Here is a 19759-nt window from a genome sequence, read left to right as displayed (position 1 = left end):
CCAGATGTCGGAAAACTCACCTGAAATCTATTTCAATCCTAATGACACTGCTTTGACAACCCAGACTAATATGCCCTTTGGCTGGATCAGGTAATGACACTTAACAAAATTGGATTCCCTTAACAGCTTTCATAGACCCAGGGAACCCTTCCCTCATATGAATGGGGGACCAAGTCATGATTCAAGAAGAAAGCACCTTGGAAGGAAATTTCTGCCCTCCCCAGGCACTGCAAGTCCCACATGGAACTTGTTCACCCCCGGGCCTCGGTTTCCCCATATGCTAAATGGAATGAGGAACCTGAGCGGCAGCAGGCAGTGTGGAGCTGCACCATCTCGGAAGCTTGGCGGTGGTGTTGTGTAACTGTCTGCCATCTGTTACTCAGAAGCAGCATCACAAAGCGCTGAGCAATGGACTCCGGTGCTGCAGCTCCTGCCTGGAGCTGACAGCAGCTCTGTGGCCTGCCTAGGGTCCCCTGCAGAGCCTGCTGCAGAGCACTTTGTAGGCCCAGGCCTGCAGGTATAGGAGTCCTCTCTGGGAAGAGATCCAGGGAACTCAGCAGGCTGCGGCAGGGGGCACTCTTGCTGCTACCCACCCCTCCCCATGACAGTTGTCTCTCTGGGCCTTTGCCTGGCCATTGTGGTAGCTGGGTAGCCTACCCAACCTTACAATGGGTAGTGTTTTGGAAAAAAAAAAAAAAAAGGCAAGTGCACGACCATTCCCAGGGCCTGTGTGGTGGTCTACAAGCTGTTCTGAATCTCCAATTGGGCTGGCAAGCTTTTTCTGGTTCTTGACTAAAATCTTCCCATCTGTAGTCTGGTCAAAGAATTTAAGGGTTATGTGGCAGCATTGGCCTGTGGCTAAAACAAACAAACAAAAAACAACAAGGCAGTAAATGTTGGGAGGCTTTGTTTGGTTTCTCTGTTTCTGAGTACATGTGGTCCGGGGCTCCCTCTTACTGGAGGAGGAGTTCTGAAGCCCTGACTTAAGCCTTTCTACCTGCAGGCAGGTGTGGGCTCTTCCTTTATACTGAGCTCTGTGAACAAAGAGGGTGGTGGTGGTGGCTGGAGCGGTTCATACATCATTCTCAGGTCCTCCAACAAAAATAACATGGCCGCTACAGCTCCTGCTCTCCAGGCAGAGCAAGGTTTTTGTTTCTCTTTGAGTTTATAGCTAAGACTGACACTTTGCACCATTTCAGCACTCATAGCTATTCACTCAATTGTCAGAAAAGTATAGGCCTATCCATTTTACAGATGAGGACCTTAAAGGACTTACCTAGGGTTTGCACCGCTAGTGTGGCTGAACTGGTTAGTGTTACCTAGTGAAAGGGCCTCTTTACTCCAGACTTACTGAGGACTACCTGGGGATGGCATGCACAATTTGCTATCTCTAGCTCCAAGTACTTTCAATCTACAAGTAAAAAGAGATTGTACTTCCTAAAACAGTTGGGAAAGGGACTTCTGAAAAATAATCTATTACCCACCCAGCCTCCTGCCAAGTGACCCTAGTTGTTCAGTTCAACTTTGATACCCCTTTCTGGTAGGCACAATTCCTTGATGCTTATAAGCAGAAGAAAACCTCTTCAGGGAGATAATTGCGCCTTAATTTTTAAAAGGACATCTTTAAAGTTAAATTTAGACTAGCTCAGCTTTCCATTAAGTAGAAAAAAAAAGTTGTCAGGCACCTGCACCGCGGCCTAGAAATACCCCTGGGGAGTTGGCTGAACTTGACCTTGGACCTGAACGGCCAGGCAAGTGATCCTTTGCAGTTCTGCTAGCCCGGCATAGGCTCCTGGGGAGCAGACACCGGTGTGAGCGCCACGTGCAGCCCCCCTGCAAGGAGCGGGAACTCCTCCCAGACAGTGCCCCGCCTGGAAGAGCAGAGCCTTCGACCGCAGCTTGCCACTGGAGTGGTGGGCTTCGCGGTGCGCGGTTCCCGCCCAGAGTGGCCCGCTAGCTGCGCCCCAGGCTCGGGGCGCCTGGGTGGGCGGGCGGTGGTAGCACCCCTTGGCCGAGCCTGGGATCGCTCGGGCCCGGCTTCCCCGGAGTCAGTCTGTCTGTCGGGCCCGCCCTCCCCTGTGCTCCCTCCCCTTCGTGCTCCTCTGGGGGTGCCCGGCACAGCCTCCGATCGCGATCGCGCCCTCCCCTCGGCTCACCGCTCCCGTCAGTTTGCCTCTCGGTGGCGGCGGTGGCAGCGGCGGCGGCGGCGGCGGCGGCGTGGGGAGTATCTCGGTGGCCACCGCGCTCTTCTGGCTGGAGAGGGCTCCGGGCTTGGCCGCCCCTGGGGCCCCTCTTCCCCGCCGCATTTCGGGCGCCCCGAGCTTCCGACCCCCGGCTCGCTCTTCCAGGAAGCGGGCGGGGCGCCTGGCGGGAGGATCCGGCCACCCTGCACGCACTCCTGATTCCGGGACCAGCGCTCCTCCGGGGAAGGTGCTGCGGGCGCCTCCTGCCCCGCCAGCCCTGACCACCGGGGGGTGCCCGGGGGACGCCGCTCCGCCGGGGGGCGGCAAAGGGGGGGGGACCATGAGGCGCCTGACCCGCCGCCTGGTGCTGCCGATCTTCGGGGTGCTCTGGATCACCGTGCTGCTGTTCTTTTGGGTCACCAAGAGGAAGTTGGAGGTGCCGCTGGGACCTGAAGTGCAGACCCCCAAGGTACGCGGCTGGGCTGCGCGCGGGGCGCGGGGCAGTGGCTGGCGGGAGGGATGGGAGGGCAGGAGGAAGGGCGCGCATCCCGCACGCAAGCCGGGCTTTGCGGGCTCACGGGAAGCCAGAGCGGGGAAATGGGTTGGGAAGGGTGTATGGGGGGGGGGCGGGGGGAGTCTGGGTGCTGCGACCGAGCAGGTAACCAGCGCGGCTGCAGCAAACCACGGGGTGTTTCTGGAATGTCACCGGCCCCCGGCGTCTCCGACCCCACGGGGTGTGTGAGCGGCGGTGGGTGTGGGCGGTGGGCACGCGCGCTCGCGGGCGGAGCGCGCTTCCCAACTTCAGCGCCGCGCCGGGGTCCCGCAGCCAAGGGGGCGCTGCGCACCAGCCTCCCGGGGGTTGGCGCACGGCGGACTCCGCCTGAGGGTCGCTAGCGGGTGGGCCTGGGGGGTGGCTATCCACGACAAGCGTGTGCTGACCTCTTCCTGGCAGCTGCCAGGCCGGAGCAAGGGAGGCTGCAGGATGCCCGCACGCCACGCTCTCGCGCGGTGCACTCGGGGTCTCCATCCTCCCCGGCCCAGGCAGGTGCCCTCCTTGCTCCCCCATCATCCAGGCCCATTGCTACTGGCTCCACAGCTCTTCCCCGACCCCTCAGTCGTATAGGAAGTTGAACACACCATCAGGGAGCCTGGCACCTTGGTATTGGTGGGGAGTTGGGGAAATGGGAATCGAAGTGGCTTTTCCAACTCCTGCCCTGTTAGTGCAGGAAGCTGCTCATTCATATTCACTCTTCAGATACTGAGCTCTGGTTCCTCTCCACAGACCTGGCCTTGGGACTCAGAGGGAGACCTCTGGGGGATTTTCAGGCAGACCGGGAAACATTTATGAACATGATCCAGAGCAGCCCTCTAGGGAAAGGCTAAAAGCCTTAGAGGAGCTTGAGGCAGAGTGGTTAGAAAGGGGAGTCAGAAATATGAATGTGTACCTGGGATGGGGGTGGGGAGGGGCTCATTAATAACAAGAGGTCCTGCTGTGTGCCAGGTGCATAGTGGGTGCTTTTTTCATAGGCCCTAGTGTGAATAGGGTGGTGATAATCTTTAGTACCTAGTTTGGGAAGCAGGTGGAGAGTTTATAAGTAGTTTTGAGGTCCACTCTGCTGGTTTGAACTCAAACCTCCACACTCAGGTTTCCCCCACTCTTATCAGGTTGCCTTCATGGATTCTCCTTGTCACTCCTGTTTTGGAATCTTGTGACTGCTCAGCTGATCTCAACAAGGTTTATTTGGAATATAAGTGTGTGCCAAGCACTGTGCTAGGTGGTCAGTAGAAGCTGTTCTTGGGAATGAAGATTTACCCCGCAGCAGTTCTGTACTACATGGCTCCCTGGAAGACTTAGGAGAGCTGAGTTCTGTCTGGTCAGGCTCACCAATGGGCAGGGGGTGACTCAGGTAGTGGTAAACGGAAGACCCAGAGGATCCATAATGCCTAAAGGTAGTTGTGATAGTTTGGTATAATTTCAGAGCAAAACATTCAAGGCTGGGGGTGGGGTGGTGGGGTGGGGGAAAGGTGAGGTCAGACCTCTTAGGGGCTGTGGATGTGTGGAGTAGGTGGAAGGGCTGAGCAGAAAAATGAGAAGGCCAGATTGGTGATTTCAAACAGCATTTATAGCACTGGATTCCCCCCCTCCCTTCTATTTCCCTAGGTGTTTCTGCTTCTTGTGATGCAGTTAATGATGCCTGCAGGGATATGAACTTTCTTGTTTTGCATTGAACCTCATTAGCTTAAGCTTACTTATTCTTAGTTTACCCCAGGGATTTGGGACAAGAGATCTGCTTTCTTCTGTATGTACTTTGTCCTTCCTCCTTTCCCATATCCTCACATCCTGGCTTGTGCTCAACACACATTGATTGATGGCAAGTAATTGCTAGGTTTTGTGCTAGATTTGGGGGTGCTGTGTCCCTATGTCTTGGCTGTGGTGTGTGTGTATGTGTGTGTGTGTGTGTGTGTGTGTGTGTGTGTGTGTGTGTGTGTGTGTGTATGTGTGTAGGGGTTCTCATAAATTCCTGGCTGAGGCAGAATTATAAACAGGAGTCCAGAATAGGGCTCTGTAGCCATAGAAGACCTCTTACTCTTTGTCTTAACATCTTATTACCCCCACCTCCCCCCATTTTGTGTATTCTTCTATAATCATGAATTCTATAGACTTTTGAAATCTTGACACCTTTTATTATCAGCTTGCCTTTTTTTTCTTTGTGTGTGTGTTTTTTTAACCTGTATGCATAGCCTTTTGTGCCAACATGAACGTATTGTTTGTTTTCATGGATGTATTCTTCATCTGGCAGGTGAACTCCCCTGTGTATTTCATTGTGTGGTTATCTGAAGAGAAAGATACAAAGAGAGATCCCTTCATAACTCCAGCCCAGTTTTATTCCCTATGACTGGTGTGAACAGGCCATCTGACATATCCAAAGGAGCACAGCTTTTACCCAGGTGATTGTGTGTCCGAATCACCTGGAGAGCTTGATTAATGTACAGCTTCTTGGGGTGTTGTAGATTACAGTTAGTTCTTCCGGTTTGGGAGAAGGCCCTAAAATTAGTATTTTTCTAGTGTTCTATGTGATTCTGAAGCAGCCTGTTGCTGGATAGCACTTGGGTGCTAGACAAAGAATGGCAGTCTGCTGGTGTTTTGTGGTTTGGTTGGCTCTGTGTAAACATGGCCAAATGATTTTTTTCAAATTTTTAAAATTAGAATATGTTAACTATACAAATGGGTTTCATTATGATATTTCCATCTTGCCTTACATGCATCTAATACATTTTGGTCATTTTCTCCCCATTACCCTTATTTCCTCCTCCTTCTTCTCACAATTTTTAATGGGTTTCATTATGCTATTTTCATACATCCATATGATATACTACAATCAGATTCACCACCCCATCACGCTCTCTTTTACTCATCTCCCTCCTAGGAGATCTCCTCACAAAAGTCCCCCATTTACATTTATGTTATATAGTTGTTTTAGGTCTCGATTCTTCATATGAGAGAAAACATTCATTACTTGTCCTTTTGAGTCTGTCTCATTTTGCTTAACATGATGATCTCCTGTTCCATCTGTTTTCTTGCAGATGCCATACTTGAGTGTGATGTGGACCTAAGTTTGTGTGAGCATTTGCATCCCTGTTAAGTAACAATCACTAGCATGTGGATAGTGTTTTACAAATTCGTAGACTCTGTTTCACATATATTAGCTCACTTAATCTTCACAACAGTCACACCAGGGAGATAATACTTGTATACAGATGAGGCTGAGTAATTAACCATTTGGCCCAAGATAACAAGGATCTTCAAATGGTAGTGTCAGAACAAGAATGAAATGAGATCTTTCTGGCAACAACTTGCCCCATGGTATTCTGTGTTGCTAAACCTGACCACCTAAGTCCTCTTGCAGTACAGCGTGCGCTCCCTACCCACTTTCTAGGGCTTCCTCACCGGTGCCCTCAGAGAGCTCCAAAGGGATGGGTATAATTATGAAGGTGAGGAGACAGGCAGTGCCTCAGGAGGCATTGCCTCCTGATCTGTGCTCTAAGGCATTCATAGGGGCCACAGGAGGCTCCTTCGGCTAGATGTAGCACACTGTGTTGGGGAAGTTTTGTTGCTAGGGGGTCATATACCCAATGGTTGCAACAATATTGTTTTATAAATTCAGTTGCCAATACAGATTGTTTCCATAACAGAAGGAACTCAGGTGGGATACTTGCTGATCACAGGGAAAATTGGGCTTTGAGTGAGTTCAGTATACCAGGTTTTCCTAGGAAGTGGCCTTGTACCATCACAGGGAAAGCTTTTGACTGGATACGATGAAGTCTCCATGAAGTTTTCCTCCTGCTGAGGATGTAAATCTCATCCTTGTGTGGCAGTGGAATCAGGGTGATGTCTTTCCAGTTTGTCATGAAGGGTCTTGTTGACAGCTGTGTAACAAAAGACAGATTATTAGGAGAAAGACAAAACAAATTCCTTTGATTATGGTTTCACATGACTAGAGAGCCATCAGAGTGAAGACTGAAAGATCCAAGGTGAACTATGTGTTCTTATGCTAAGATTTGGTGGAGGATGGCCAGCTGTGTAGCAGTCTCATGGACAGAAGAGTATGATCTAAGGCTAATAAATAGAGTGGGTGAACCAGCAGGGCCTGCTCAAGTATTTATTTTAGCCTCTCTGTGCAGCATTTTTTTTTCCCTCCTGATATGGAACAGGATCTTTTCTGAGAATGAAGGTCTTATGATCTTCTATGAGATAAGATAGGTCAGAATTACTTTAGGGCCTGTTGTAAGACACTTTAGAGCACAGGGCAAGAGGTGGGGATGATGATTAGAGTAATGGTTGTAGGCTTTATGATTTGTTTTAGGGTGAAAGGAATTCTGATTTCTTTTCTTTCTTTCTTTTTTGGGGGGGGTGGTCCAGTTGTGGGGTCTGAACTCTGGGCCTGGGCGCTGTCCCTCAGCTCTTCAGCTCAAGGCTAGCGCTCTACCACTTGAGCCACGGTGCCACTTCCGGCTTTTTCCTTTTTGCTTATGTGGTGCTGAGGAATCGAACCCAGGGCCTCAGGCATGCAAGGCAAGCGCTCTACCACTGAACCACCTTCCCAGTCCAGGAATTCTAGTTTCTGAAACCTATCATAGGAAAGAAAAATTTTAGCTTCTATGCCTTAGTGGGAAAAATGATAGGACGAGAAAAGTTCATACAGAGACTTTGTTTCTGAGGTTTTTACTTTGTTGTCATTGTTTGTTGGTCGTGGGGGCCTGAACTCTGGGTCTGGGAGCTGTGTTCTTCAACTCGAGGCTAGTGCTCTACCACTTGAGCTACAGTGCCACTGTTTATGTGGTACTGAGGAATCGAACCCAGGGCCTCATGCATGCGAGGCAAGCACTCTACCACTGAAGCCACCTTCCCAACCTGTTGTTGTTTTTCAAAAGTGCTGTCCTGGGGATTGAACTCAAGTCATGGGTGTTGTCCTTGAGAATTTTTTGCTCAAGGCTAGTAGTCAGTTGGAGATAAGGGTCTCATGGGATTTCCTGCCTGGCTGGATTTAAACCATGATCCTCAGATCTCAGCCTCCTGAGTGGCTAGGATTATAGGCATGAGCCAGTGGTACCTATCCTGGGTCTCAGAATGGTAGAAAGGGTCAGCTTATTTCCCAAAGCAAGAGAGGAAGGCTTTCTTCCTGTAAAGTCTTACTTACTTATTTATTCATTCATTCAAGATACCCATTTGTGAGTACATAGTATCTTAATCAATGTCACCCCCTTAATCATTCTCCCTGTCTCTAACCCCATCCACCCCACAATTTACCTGTAAAATCTTCTGAGAAGTTGGGAATGATTGGCAGCATTTGGGCTGCCCAATCCTTAGGTTCTATGAAGCAAACCATGTCCACAGGGGTCTAGTTCCTAGGCTCTCAGACCTCACCTTGCTAGGAAAAGTCTCTGTTTGCCTAGTGATGATGTTTCCACAGTGGGCCCAATGTAACCTATGCCCCATCTGTCACAATCCCAGCGATGTGGACAAGGCTCAGGCGGGCTGCTGCACTACTGGTTTAAGAAAATTAATTGGATTTTTTCCCCCTTAGTTTCAAGAAGGGCTGATTCTATTAATAGCACAAGTAAAGATTTCTTTAAACTTGACTTTTTAATGTGAATTCGATTTTAATACTGGTTTCCCATCCCCAAATTATTCAGCAGGGCTCAAACTTCTAATTGAAATCATGTAACAAGTTTGAAGTTTTAATTCAAACTGTATTTTAGTGATAAATACTCTATCACTTAAAAGGGCCTGAAAAAAGGGTTTTTCTTTCTTTTCTCTCCTGTCATTTGTTTGCCATTTAGAAAATTATACAATAACTGACAGAATTTTTTTTAAAGCAGCAAATTTGTCTCTTATTTCTAAGAAACTAAATTTAGTCCAAGGCTTAGGGCTTAGTGAAAGCAAAAGAGTTTTAGGCCCGAGGGTAATTTTTGAGGAAGGTATTAGAAATGTAAAGGCTTCCAATAAAGTGCCTGGGGCCCATGAACATAGATGCATTCTGTACTAGAAATATAGCAAATGCTATTAGAAAATAGCTTGTCTTTCTGTACACTTGCATAAAATGAATGCCTTAAGTATATGACACTGTTATTTTATTTCCCATTTAATAGGTAATTTCTCCCACTTAAAAAGTTATGAATTTTAGAGAGAGATCTTATTAATCTAGCCTTGCTCGGTGCAATGCATGCATGTTGGCCTCTGTCCAGGAGATGTTGACTCTGGCATCACCAGAAGCAGCTCATTATCAGATGTGTGTTGTCCTTTCATTTGCCCTGTGCAGAGTGTTGGGCTGGTTTCCCTTCTAAAGGTGGATCCCTAGGGCAGGCCTCACAGGTGGTTTTGCCTCATGGTTCAGATCACTCCTTGCTCCTGTAGCAGGCCAGCAAGTATGTCAATAGGTTAGAATCTTAGGTATTTAGGAAATAGCAACTGTTCACTTTTGGGCTGGTGGGATATCACCATGGGTCAGTTTTTGGTCCCAAGTCCCAGGGGCTTGTGTAGAGTTCATTTATCTGGTCCTCAGTGCTGGGTCTCGGCCCATATCCCTGGATGTTTTCACTTTCTTTTTTTTTTTTTTTTTGGTTGGTCATGGGGCTTGAACTCTGGGCTTGGGCGCTGTTCCTGCACTCTTCAGCTCAAGGCGAGCGTTCTACTGCTTGAGCCATAGCGCCACTTCCGGTTTTCTAGTGGTTTTATTGGAGATAAGAGTCTCATAGACTTTCCTGCCTGCGCTGGCTTTGAACTGCGATCCTCAGATCTCAGCCTCCTGAGTAGGATTATAGGTGTGAGCCACTGGTGCCTGGCTTGTTTTCACTTTCTTGATCCACTCTCCCTGCATCTGGATCCTGTTTCAGTGGCCAAGGGAACTCTGTTCTAGGGGAATCTGTTTGAGTTTGTAGGGAGCACCTGCTCTCCTTAACTCTTGTTTCATAGCATGGACTGGCACTTTTGAAAACAAAGATCAGGAATCTTGATCTTACTTATTACAAGACTTTCCAATCTGTCCCCAGAGTAACTATCAGGGCTGCCAGAGTCTGTTGTGTTTAAGAGTGCTGTTCTTCACTCCTCAAAAGTCATTTATAAGTGGAGCAGGGACAGCGTTGGCTAATGTCAGAAGCCTGGAAATTCCACACAGCCTCATTTAAATGCCATCTGATTACCTGCTTTGCCACACCTTTCCATTCTGGATTTCCAAGAGTTCTAGCCCTTATCAGGCTCCTAGAAACCAATTTTGAAGAAATGTGTTGCTTGTGCCTTTGTTTGATTTCTAATGTTTACAATTTTGTCATTCTTCCAGAGCATCTCAAAATCCCCAGTGCGCTTTTGGAAAACAATCTGAATTAGAAAGCAGGGATAGATCTCGGGCTCTGCTTTTAGTGGGAGAATGTGAACCCTGCCATGGCTTTTGCACATCTCACCCCAGAGACCTAAAATGACAGCCTTGCCATCTGCTTGGGGAGGTGAGTGTGGATGTGTCCTATGTCCTCTACAGCTGGCTGTGGGCTCTTTCCAGCCTCGGGTTATCCCATGCTGGGTGCTAAACTTTCTCCCACTATGGCCCTCAGGCACTTTCTGCTCATCAGAGCCAAGAGGCAGACTCTGACCTTCTCTGTAGCTCCCATAACATTGAAATCATGTGTGGCTTTACTCTTTGGTTTAGCTCATAGACTTGACAGCTGAGGGTCTGTCCTTAGCCGTGCCAGCAGTAACAGCCTCTTCTTGACTGTGAAATGGGAGCAGCACACTATAGCACTGCATCTACTGCCTTTCTACAATAGTCTGAGCCAGTTCAAGTAAGCGGTGAATAACTGAAGGGAGAGAACTTATGGCTATAAATAATTATACCTCAGACTCTGTTACTTATCTTTTAATTATTTTACCAGAATTGCTAGATTAACCAAAAAGTAAATCAGTCACTGAGTCCTCAGATGTTGAGCTGATTAAGAAAGAATCCCTTTGGGATAGGGAAGATCTCTCTCTCTCTCTCTCTCTCTCTCTCTCTCTCTCTCTCTCTCTCTCTCACACACACACACACACACACACACACACACACACGTACCCTGGGGAGATTTGCAGAAGCTCCTGAAATTTGCTGGCTTTGGTATTTTGGTATTTCAGAATAAATGGCCTGAGATGACCTTCTGGGGCAGCATCTTTGCATTTGGCAGCCATTGCTGCCATCACAGGACCTAATGAGTGCTCAGAAGCTGTTGGAGACAGGAGATGGCAGTGGTATGAGGAATATTGGTGCAAGCCAGGACATCCTTTCTCTTCCTGCTTTTCTGTCTGCCTCTTTTCTTGATTCTTCCTCCCCGCCCTTACATCTTCTGCAAAGGGAGTGAGCCTGCAGATCCAAGAGTCCTCAGTGCTGGCGTGGAGCCTCAGGGAAAAGACTGGGGATATGATGGTGGCTCCCTGTTTCCTAGTAAGCTCTAAGGTCAGGAACAGCCAGCCTCTTTGGTTCCTGGAGATAGGGGACTGCACTGGACACAAAGAGAGTTGTTTCTGGAGGAAGATGCTGCTTTGGGCCACTTTGAGTCATTCTGTTTTCTTTTCAGCACCAGTCCTTATCACTGGAAATAATAAGCCATCTGATCCTCTGTCTCCTGGACAATGCTGATTTCAAGTACAAAACCTCTTCTGCATACCATTTCCGGAAGACAAGATTAGATACTTAAAAATAATTAAATTCTCCTCATGTCACCTGTCTTAACTGTATGTACTACAGAGATCTTTCAGGGAAACACACAGAAGGGCACAATCTACCAACATGTTTCTGCTATTGAGTTTGAAGGCCTGGATGAAGAGAGCTGCCACCTTAGCTGCGTTCTTCCTGAGAACCCTGCTATTCACACCCATTCTGTGTCTCATTCCAGACCAGGAGAGAGCCAGAAACATGTATAGAGCTGGTGGGATTTGACCCATCTTGGCAGATTCTCTCCTAAGAGGTTTATCTCTTCTCTCTGTTCTCACAGAGCCTTGGACGTGAGGATTCTCCCCCCCCCCCATTGTCTGGACTGAAGATTTGTGTGGCTTTTCCTACTCCTTTGAGAACACTCTAAACACTCATGCACATCCCCCTCCCCCCAATAGACTGGTCCAATCAATATTTATGCGCCCATCAGTTGCAGCTGCAACATGCAGGCATAATGGATGCCAAATCCCTTGATGACCATTGAAAAATTAGCGAGTGCCTGTATTTCAGGCCCATTGTTTTCCAGAATCTCATGGAGATCAGATCACATGGTGCACAGATTAATTAAGCTACCCAGATAATTGGCTATTAATAGATGGGCAATTGATGACTGCCAGCTGGGTGCCGAATTGACTAATGTCCTTATGGTGGGCAGGTGGTCTTCATCAGCAGAGAAACTGGCTGAAAGACATGACTAATTAAAAGGACTAGTCAGGAAAAGGGAGATAAGGATAGCTTTTCCACCCCTGTACCTTTCCTGTGATGTTCTGCAGTTTACAATGCATTTCTATTCACAGATGCTTCATTTGATCCTTAATGTACCCATGTGAACAGGATGTTATAATTCTTCTTATCTTCTCAAGTGTAAGGAATCAAAGATTTTAAGAGAAGACTTTGGCAAGCTCCTCTAACTAGCCTATAGGCTTGAGCTTACTTGTTTAACTATAAAACATGCTCATTTTATTATGGCTGCACTCAACTTTTGGTTAGCATTTTTCCCCTGGTGGCAAATGAAATATATACTGGATGTGTATGTTATATGAATATTTGCATATGGACAAAATACTAGTGTTCTTATAGAGAGTAAATGTCCTGCCTTTGAGAAAACACCAGCATTGCTTTTCTATTCATAGAATGGGCCTGAGGAAGGGATAAAGGGAAATACAGAACTGGTCTCTAGAGAGGAATGGGGTGCCAAGAAGACTTTGAATTTTCTTCTAAAAGAGGCCAAATCCAATATACCCTTGGTCTCTTCTGGTAGAGAAGATGCTGGGGCTGAAATGCAATCCTTGTATGAGAAATGGAGAGAGGGCTGTCACAATGTGTACTCTTCTACCTCCAATTCCATTATGCTAGGAGCCTGTACACTCCAGCTACCTCCATCCCAGCCTGTAAGGTTTAACTATAGGAAATGAGGTTCTGCTATCTATCATTCATGAGGGTGCTTCAATTCAGAACTCAACAAAGCTAGGGAATGAACACAGGAACTCTGAGTTTGATTCCTTTTGTGATGACTGTAGTCCTTAAACAATCAGAAGCAGGGGCTGGGAAGGTGGCTCAGTGGTAGAGTGCTTGCCTTGCATGCATGAGGCCCTGGGTTCGATTCCTCAGCACCACATAAGCAAAAAGAAAAAAAAATCAGAAGCATTTACTTTCTAAGAGGAAAAGTGTCATTTGTAATTATCTATCCCCTTTTTTGAAATGTAAGGTGGGTGCAAAGGGAATGACTCCAGGAAAATGTCTTGGGAGGTCACCCAGCATCACCTTAGACCTTAGCTGCAGAAGGCCCTGCTTATGTCTGCTTTGGGGATTAGTCTGATAGACTACCAATTGTTCGGTTAGCACTGGTAGATGGACTGCTGGTCTACCCTCATAAGACTAGTTTGGAGGCTGAGTGTGAAAATGTAATGTATAGACCCAAGCTTAGGGAAAGTATGAAGTTGGGGGCTGCACCTGTCTTCCAGGATATTTTGTCTGCACTTGAAGTAAACCATGGAAGACTCACAGTGATAGTTGTTTTGTTATGGGACTAAGTGACAAGGGTGCTCTACTCCAAGATCCTGAGCTAAAACAGGACTTTTTCACTTTTGATTTCTCCTGAGCATGGCAACACATTAAACTGCTGTACTTTTTGTTCTTTTCTTTCTCTCCTTCCTTCCTTCCTTCTTGTCTCCCTCCATTCCTCCCTCCTCCCTCTCTTCGTTCATTCATTCTTTTGTTCCTTCCTTCCTCCTTCCCTCCCTCCCTCCCTCTCTCTTTGTCTCTCTCTCTCTCCTCCCTCCTTCCATCTCTTTTTTTCTTCTGGAACTCAGGCTAGTCTAGAACTTGCAATCCTCCTAGCTGTGGCTTGTGAGTGCTGAGATTATAGACATATACCACCACACCAAGCAGACTATATGCAAAATAAGATTGGCAGGAAATGCAAATCAAGATAACCTTAGTACTTTCCCTCTCTACTCAGCCACCCTGACTACTTTCTCTTTACTTGCTCAGTTGATAAGATCAACTTTGTACTTTTCCTCCACTCTTCTTACTGTTTCTGCATTGGGCTTTAGCTTTTCTCTTAAAAGGGAGGATATATTTTGGATAACATTTGGTGTGTTTATTATAGCTAAATATGTACTTAAAAAACTGTAATCTTGCAATTTCACTCCTGGACTCAAACCCCATAGAAAAGTATTGTGTATATGCAAATATATACCACTCAGATTGGAGTTGCCAAACTGTTGTGGGCAAGATAATACATATTTTTTTAAAAATTAATTTTTTATTGTTGTTCTATAGGTGATGCACAGAGGGGTTGCAGTTACATATGTCAGGTAATGAGTAAAGCTTTTTTAAAAAGATGATGTCACCCTTTCTCTTGCTCTCTCCCAGTTTTTCCCTCCAGTCCCCATACCCAATTTGTACAGTTCATTTTTAACTTAGTGTCTAGTGAGTACCACTGTTGCATTTGTTTACCCTTTGTCTCTCCATTTCCGTGTTCCCCTTACCTTCCCAAAGACAGGTAAATGAACAAATAAGACAAAAAGAAAAGAAAACCAAAACAGCAAAGCCAAAACCTCTTGTTTCCATTTCCTGGAATTTATTTCAATAAATATTATTTTGAATGATTAGAAAGTAATATGTATTTTTTTCTTTTTTAAGGTTAGGCGGTTTGTATTGCAACTACTCAACTACTCAATTCCACGGCTGCCCTATGAAAGACAATATGTAAATGAGGGAGTATGCCTGTGTTCAATAAAACTTTTTTGAATTTCAAACTGAAATTTGAACTAAATTCTCTTTTGCATTTTGTAAGATATAATTCTTCTATTAGTATTATCATCAACTATTTAAAAATGTAAAGCCTGTGCTTTACATGTGGGATGCACTAAGCTAGGTGGCAGGCCACATTTGCCTGCAGACTTTAGGACTCCACTTATTAAAGTACAGCTATGTCAGAAATAATCTCTGCTGCTTCTCTGGTTGAGATTAGTGGCTGGAGGAGATCAGGGAACATTGAAAGAGGACCTGAGGCAGTTCAGGTCTTGATCTGGATGGTGGTTACATCTGTGTGTTTACGTGTGAGAAGTCATTGAACATATTCTCTGTATCTGTTTCATGTCTACACAAAGATCAGAAAGGGAACTCTGAACTGAGTGTGCTTTGGGAGCATGACTTAGGTTTTAGCACCTCATGGAAAGGCAGAGCTCATCAGTGGTGTTTATGATTTTTATAGGCTCTTATTTCCCCAAATAAGAGGGTCAATAGAGAAGGGTCTTACTTTGACTTTGCTCTTTTGAAAATCTTGTTCCTTTTTTTAATAGACAAGGAGATAGTTAAAGTTAGTTGTGTTACTGGTTTATTACTGGTATGGTACTTTCAATCAAAATCTATGTTGAGTATTTAGTCTTTCGTTTCTGGGTCAGACAAAGATGAGGTATTTGGAGGTGAGATGGGGCAGTGGACCCTGGGAACTGTGAGTTGGATTTTGGCTGACATGGATGTCCTGTACTATAACTGATCTGAAATCTACCGTGTTTATAGGTAAACAGTCGAGGCTTAATTGCAGAGAATGCAACAACATGGCACAAGCTTCAGACTTGTAGGAAAAACTGATTTATCATTTTATCCATCTAGGGTGAAATGGTAGAGAAGCAACACTGAGCCCCTAACCATCAATCACTAAGTTCTTTCTGCGTTAGTCATCTATTCTTCACGACAGCCCTATGTGGGAAGCATCCAACCTTCGTCTTTCAGAAGAGCACCAAGGCTCCAGAATATTCAGTGACTTACTCAAGGTCAGACTGCCCAGAAGCAAGCAGAGGAGGTAGATTCTCAACCAGATCTGACTGGCCCCAGAGTTCCCCTCTTCTTTGCCTTTTACCCACTTTTCCACTTCACCTTGTTCACCCCCAGCTTCCTTCTGTTTCTCTACAGTCACACCAAATCTGGTCTTTTGAAAGTGAAGACTCAAGTACTTTTCTTTTTTTCCTAGCAACCAACCTCTAGAGCTACATTTGTTCTGCTTTCCAGAATTATACACATGTTGTTTGGAGCAGAAACTGCTGAGTGGAATAGTTTTGTATCAGAACCCATCTCTTCCAGGATAAGTCATTTATAGCAATATTAAAGGAGAAAAAAAACAGTTCACCATGTTTTCAGAGAGAAATATGTTATGCTTTTACCACTGTCTGACATGTCCTTAAGAACACGGCTCCACTGTAGAAGACTGGGGATGTTTCCGCTCCTAGACTTAGAAGTTTCCAAAAGGAAGTCTCTAAAGTATCATATTCCTCAGAGCATTAAGGTGTTTCAGAAATGCCCGAAGACTGATTACAGACAGCAAAGTGAGGAATTAGTCAACAGATGCTCAACATACAAAGGCCATAGTGGATGACTAAAAACTCCCCAACATCACCCCTTAGAGAGGAATCTTTCTGAATCTAGCTTAATAACACCAATTATTTGGTTGTTTGTGCTGAGGAGTTGAAAGCTATCATGTGCTGGTAAAATACTCAGCATGGAGCAGTAATTATAGATCAGCTGATAATAGAGGATGCATTGGTTTGACTGCTAATTAGATTATTAGCACTCAAAACAAATACCTGCTATTAACCATAAAGCTGCATTTATGATATTTTCTACTTTTTAAACTTGTTCCTTTTAATAAGTGTGCTGTTTTTTTTCTGTGCCAGGACTCCTCATTTCCCTATCATATGAAATCTGTTTTTTTATTGAGTTGCCATTATATTGTTTTCATTCTTAGAAGGAAGTCAGGAGAACTGGCATACATTGAGTGTGGTATATTGTTTCTTGATGGAATGTAGTATGTCTTCTTAGTGAGGAAGTAGTGGTTACTCTGAGGCCAATTCAGCCTTTGCCAAGGGCTCAGTCTTTTTCAAGAGTGATCATCGGAGTTTGCCTATGAAAGCTATGATCTGTGAAACTGCTAAAAAAATGACCTAGTTTCTTTTTCTGGTAATGTTTGAGTTTGGGCCCTTGTTACTTTGCACTCCTGGAAGATGGAGTGAGCATTTGGGGCTGCATTCCCCCACCCATTCCACCAATTATGGCATCTTCCTATAAGTAGATTGACCAGCTATGTGAGATGCCAGCTGCTTCCATCCCATGGTACCTCTGAGTACTTAGATAGGGTAATCAGAAGGGGCTCTTGGGAGTGCTACAGGATTTCTGGCCATGCCTTCGTATATGGTACAAGTGACTGTCAGCCATCCTGCATGATATGTGACAAATGGAATTTATGGGTGGTTTTTATTATATGCTTGTAATCTATAGGAGAAGGTTTCCAGCGGAGAAAGGAGTATAACTGTCTCCTAGAAGTGCTAGGGAATTTATTCGTGTTAAGTCATTCATTCTTTAAAACACTCCATCAAGTGGGTGGACTCAAATTTAGTGCTAGGATAGTCATGCTGGTTCCTTGAGGCTGGTTCATTCTTGATCAAATAGAGCCTGAGCGATATCGATGGTTAAATGTTCTCTTTTGAATATTATCTCTAGATAATGTGATAGTTGTCCTTAGGTTACTGAAAAAGAGACTTGACATTCCAAAAAATCCAATAAACATTCCTAAGGCAATACACCTTGTAAGTGGTAGGGTTAAGAGGAATCATGTGACACCGGAGCCTATGTTGGGGGTGTGCCATTGGGGCATTTGATAAATAAGAAAGATGAGTGAGCTTCTTGACAATGTAGGGAGACAGAGTGGGAAAATCTATCTGCATGAGGCCACTGGGTTACATTTGTCCATTCATGCAGTAAATCCTTTGCTGTGTGTGAAGCCCAGTCTGGGCTGGGTGCAAAGATGCTGAGCCAGTGTTCTGCTATTCTTGCCCAGGGCAAATTCCCAGGAAGTATAGAGTGTTTTTTTTTATTGGCCCTTGGCCAGGTTTGTCTCTAGAACTCTGTCTCCCTCTTGCATATAAGCTGCACTTCTCTGTTACTGGAAAGAGACCTGAGTCCTAGAGATAGCTATGTCATGGTAGAAAGGATGCACAGGATAGATAAAAATATTTTGTCTCTTTTGAAGCAAAGTGGAATCTGAGGCTAAGAGGGTGGAGAGAATCTTCTCCTGGGATAAAAGTTGGAGACAATTGCTTTTGAATTTACTTGGAGTTGTTCTGCAAGGTTGACTTTCTTTCCCCAATCACGTCACTTTTCTGTTAGCTGGGAAAACTGTGGTTGAAGTTTAATCTCATTCTTAAAGCTGTTTCACTAAAATAGGAACCTGTTATTCCACAGGGCCTCTTATTAGGAGAAGAAGGATTTAGGGCGGTCTTTAAAAGTCATTTTAGTGATTTTTTGAAGAAGCATTTACCAGGATCCACTTGTCCCCAAAGTGGCTGCTGTTTCAGAAGCATAGCACTAGTGCAAAGATAAAGGGAAAAGAAACCAGAGTCTGGAGGGAAAATAGGAAAAGAGGCAGCCCATTTTCATTTAATCAATTAAGGATGCTACTGTAGGTTCTATATCATTTTGGATACTCTAAAATAGAGATCAGCGTATGGACCAAATTTAACCCTATTTTTTTTCAAAGATGGTTCATTGGCTCAGGGGTATTGCTGTCACATGTAAATCTGTTAGAAATGCAGAATCTCTGGCCACTCTAGACCCACTGATTCAAAACCTGCCTTTTAACAAGATCCCTCAGTGACTGGTGTGCAGTGAAAGTTTGATAAGCCCTGTATTAAGTGACAGGCTTGTTCATAAAAAGAAAATCCTACCTCACAAAATGAGGCCTTGAGTTAGTGGTTGATGTTTAATTTTTTTAAAGATAAATGGTCTCTAAACTCCTATTCTCCCTTTAGTGTAGAGAGTCCTTCTCTCCTAACAGCCTCACAAAGATTCAGAACTTTCTCCATGCTAGGAAATATAGAAAGAGCCTTTAATTGTCCAAGCATCATGGTCATAGCAGTAACATCATTGACCAGGCCCCTAGCAGCCTGCTGCTCTTGGGTTGCTCCTAGTGGTGCTAGGAGCCTCCGGTCTTAGAGGCTGACCTCCTGAGGGACACCACCAGCCATTTTCCCTTAAGCCCTGCTACCCCCAGACACCTACCACTCTCTGGACTGGCTGTCTCCCACTCTCTTTCCACTCTAAGAAATTCCCTCTTTCATTCTCAAGAGTCATTAGTTGTATTACTCCCCTCCCTCCCCCCCCCCCCCACTGTCCCTCTTGCTGGGCCCTTTTTTCTTTCTGTGAACACAGGCTATCCCAAAAGTGATAGTTGAAGGACTTCCTGGCTTCTCTGCTATCTGTTTTGGAATATCACCTCTCTGGAAGCCAGGGGTATTGGGATTATCTGCTGAGGTTAAGGGTCCAGGCAGGGCAGGGAGGCACGGTGAGAACAAATACAGACATAGATCCCCCTTGTGCTAGCACACGCCCATCATGCTTGATGCAGTTGAAGAGATGTGTGACCAGTACAACCTGGTACAGAACCTCCTTTAGGATTTCGTCCTGCAGGGTAGAAGGTCATTTAGGTAAGGTAGTAACTGGAGAGTGGGAGACTGTGTGGGCACAGGCAGGGGCCAGGGAGGTGCCCTGGAGGTGGAGAGACTAAGCCAGCATAACCAGAGGTGGTGGAAACCAAGTGTCGGTGAGATTGTGGGAGTGTGAAAATTAAGACATTTGCTTATGTTTGTTCTATAATGAGAGTGGGAAAGTAAACAGACTTCCTCAGTTGGAAACATTATTCTCCACTCACTGGGTTGAAGGATTTTTAACTGCTCAGACGATGCCAATTGCCTTTAAAGGAGTAATTCAATGAAATTTGCACTTAGTTCCCTGTTCTTAACCTCATGGCCTACAAGGGAATCATTGTGAAAGTGTTGTATT

General features: G+C 45.5%; 1 protein-coding gene across 2 annotated transcripts in view; it reads left to right on the top strand.

Moving 5' to 3' along the window:
* Positions 1-2523: 2523 nt before the first annotated feature.
* The window catches only part of Galnt14 (polypeptide N-acetylgalactosaminyltransferase 14), a 212606-nt gene continuing 195370 nt past the window's right edge, over positions 2524-19759 (top strand). Inside the window, exon 1 of one of the 2 annotated variants that reach the window (XM_070024996.1) lies at positions 2524-2652. In XM_070024996.1, the coding sequence (XP_069881097.1) occupies positions 2524-2652 (129 nt within the window). Of the gene's footprint in view, positions 2653-10156; positions 10185-19759 lie in introns of those variants that run through there. The other variant, XM_070024998.1, reaches the window with a different exon arrangement.

Source organism: Dipodomys merriami, unplaced genomic scaffold (assembly GCF_024711535.1).
Source record: "Dipodomys merriami isolate MVZ:Mamm:240054 unplaced genomic scaffold, mDipMer1.0.p SCAF_17, whole genome shotgun sequence".
Taxonomy (NCBI): Eukaryota; Metazoa; Chordata; class Mammalia; order Rodentia; family Heteromyidae; genus Dipodomys; species Dipodomys merriami.
Note: the sequence above shows the minus strand (reverse complement) of the source record. Positions and strands in the feature narration are given on the sequence as shown.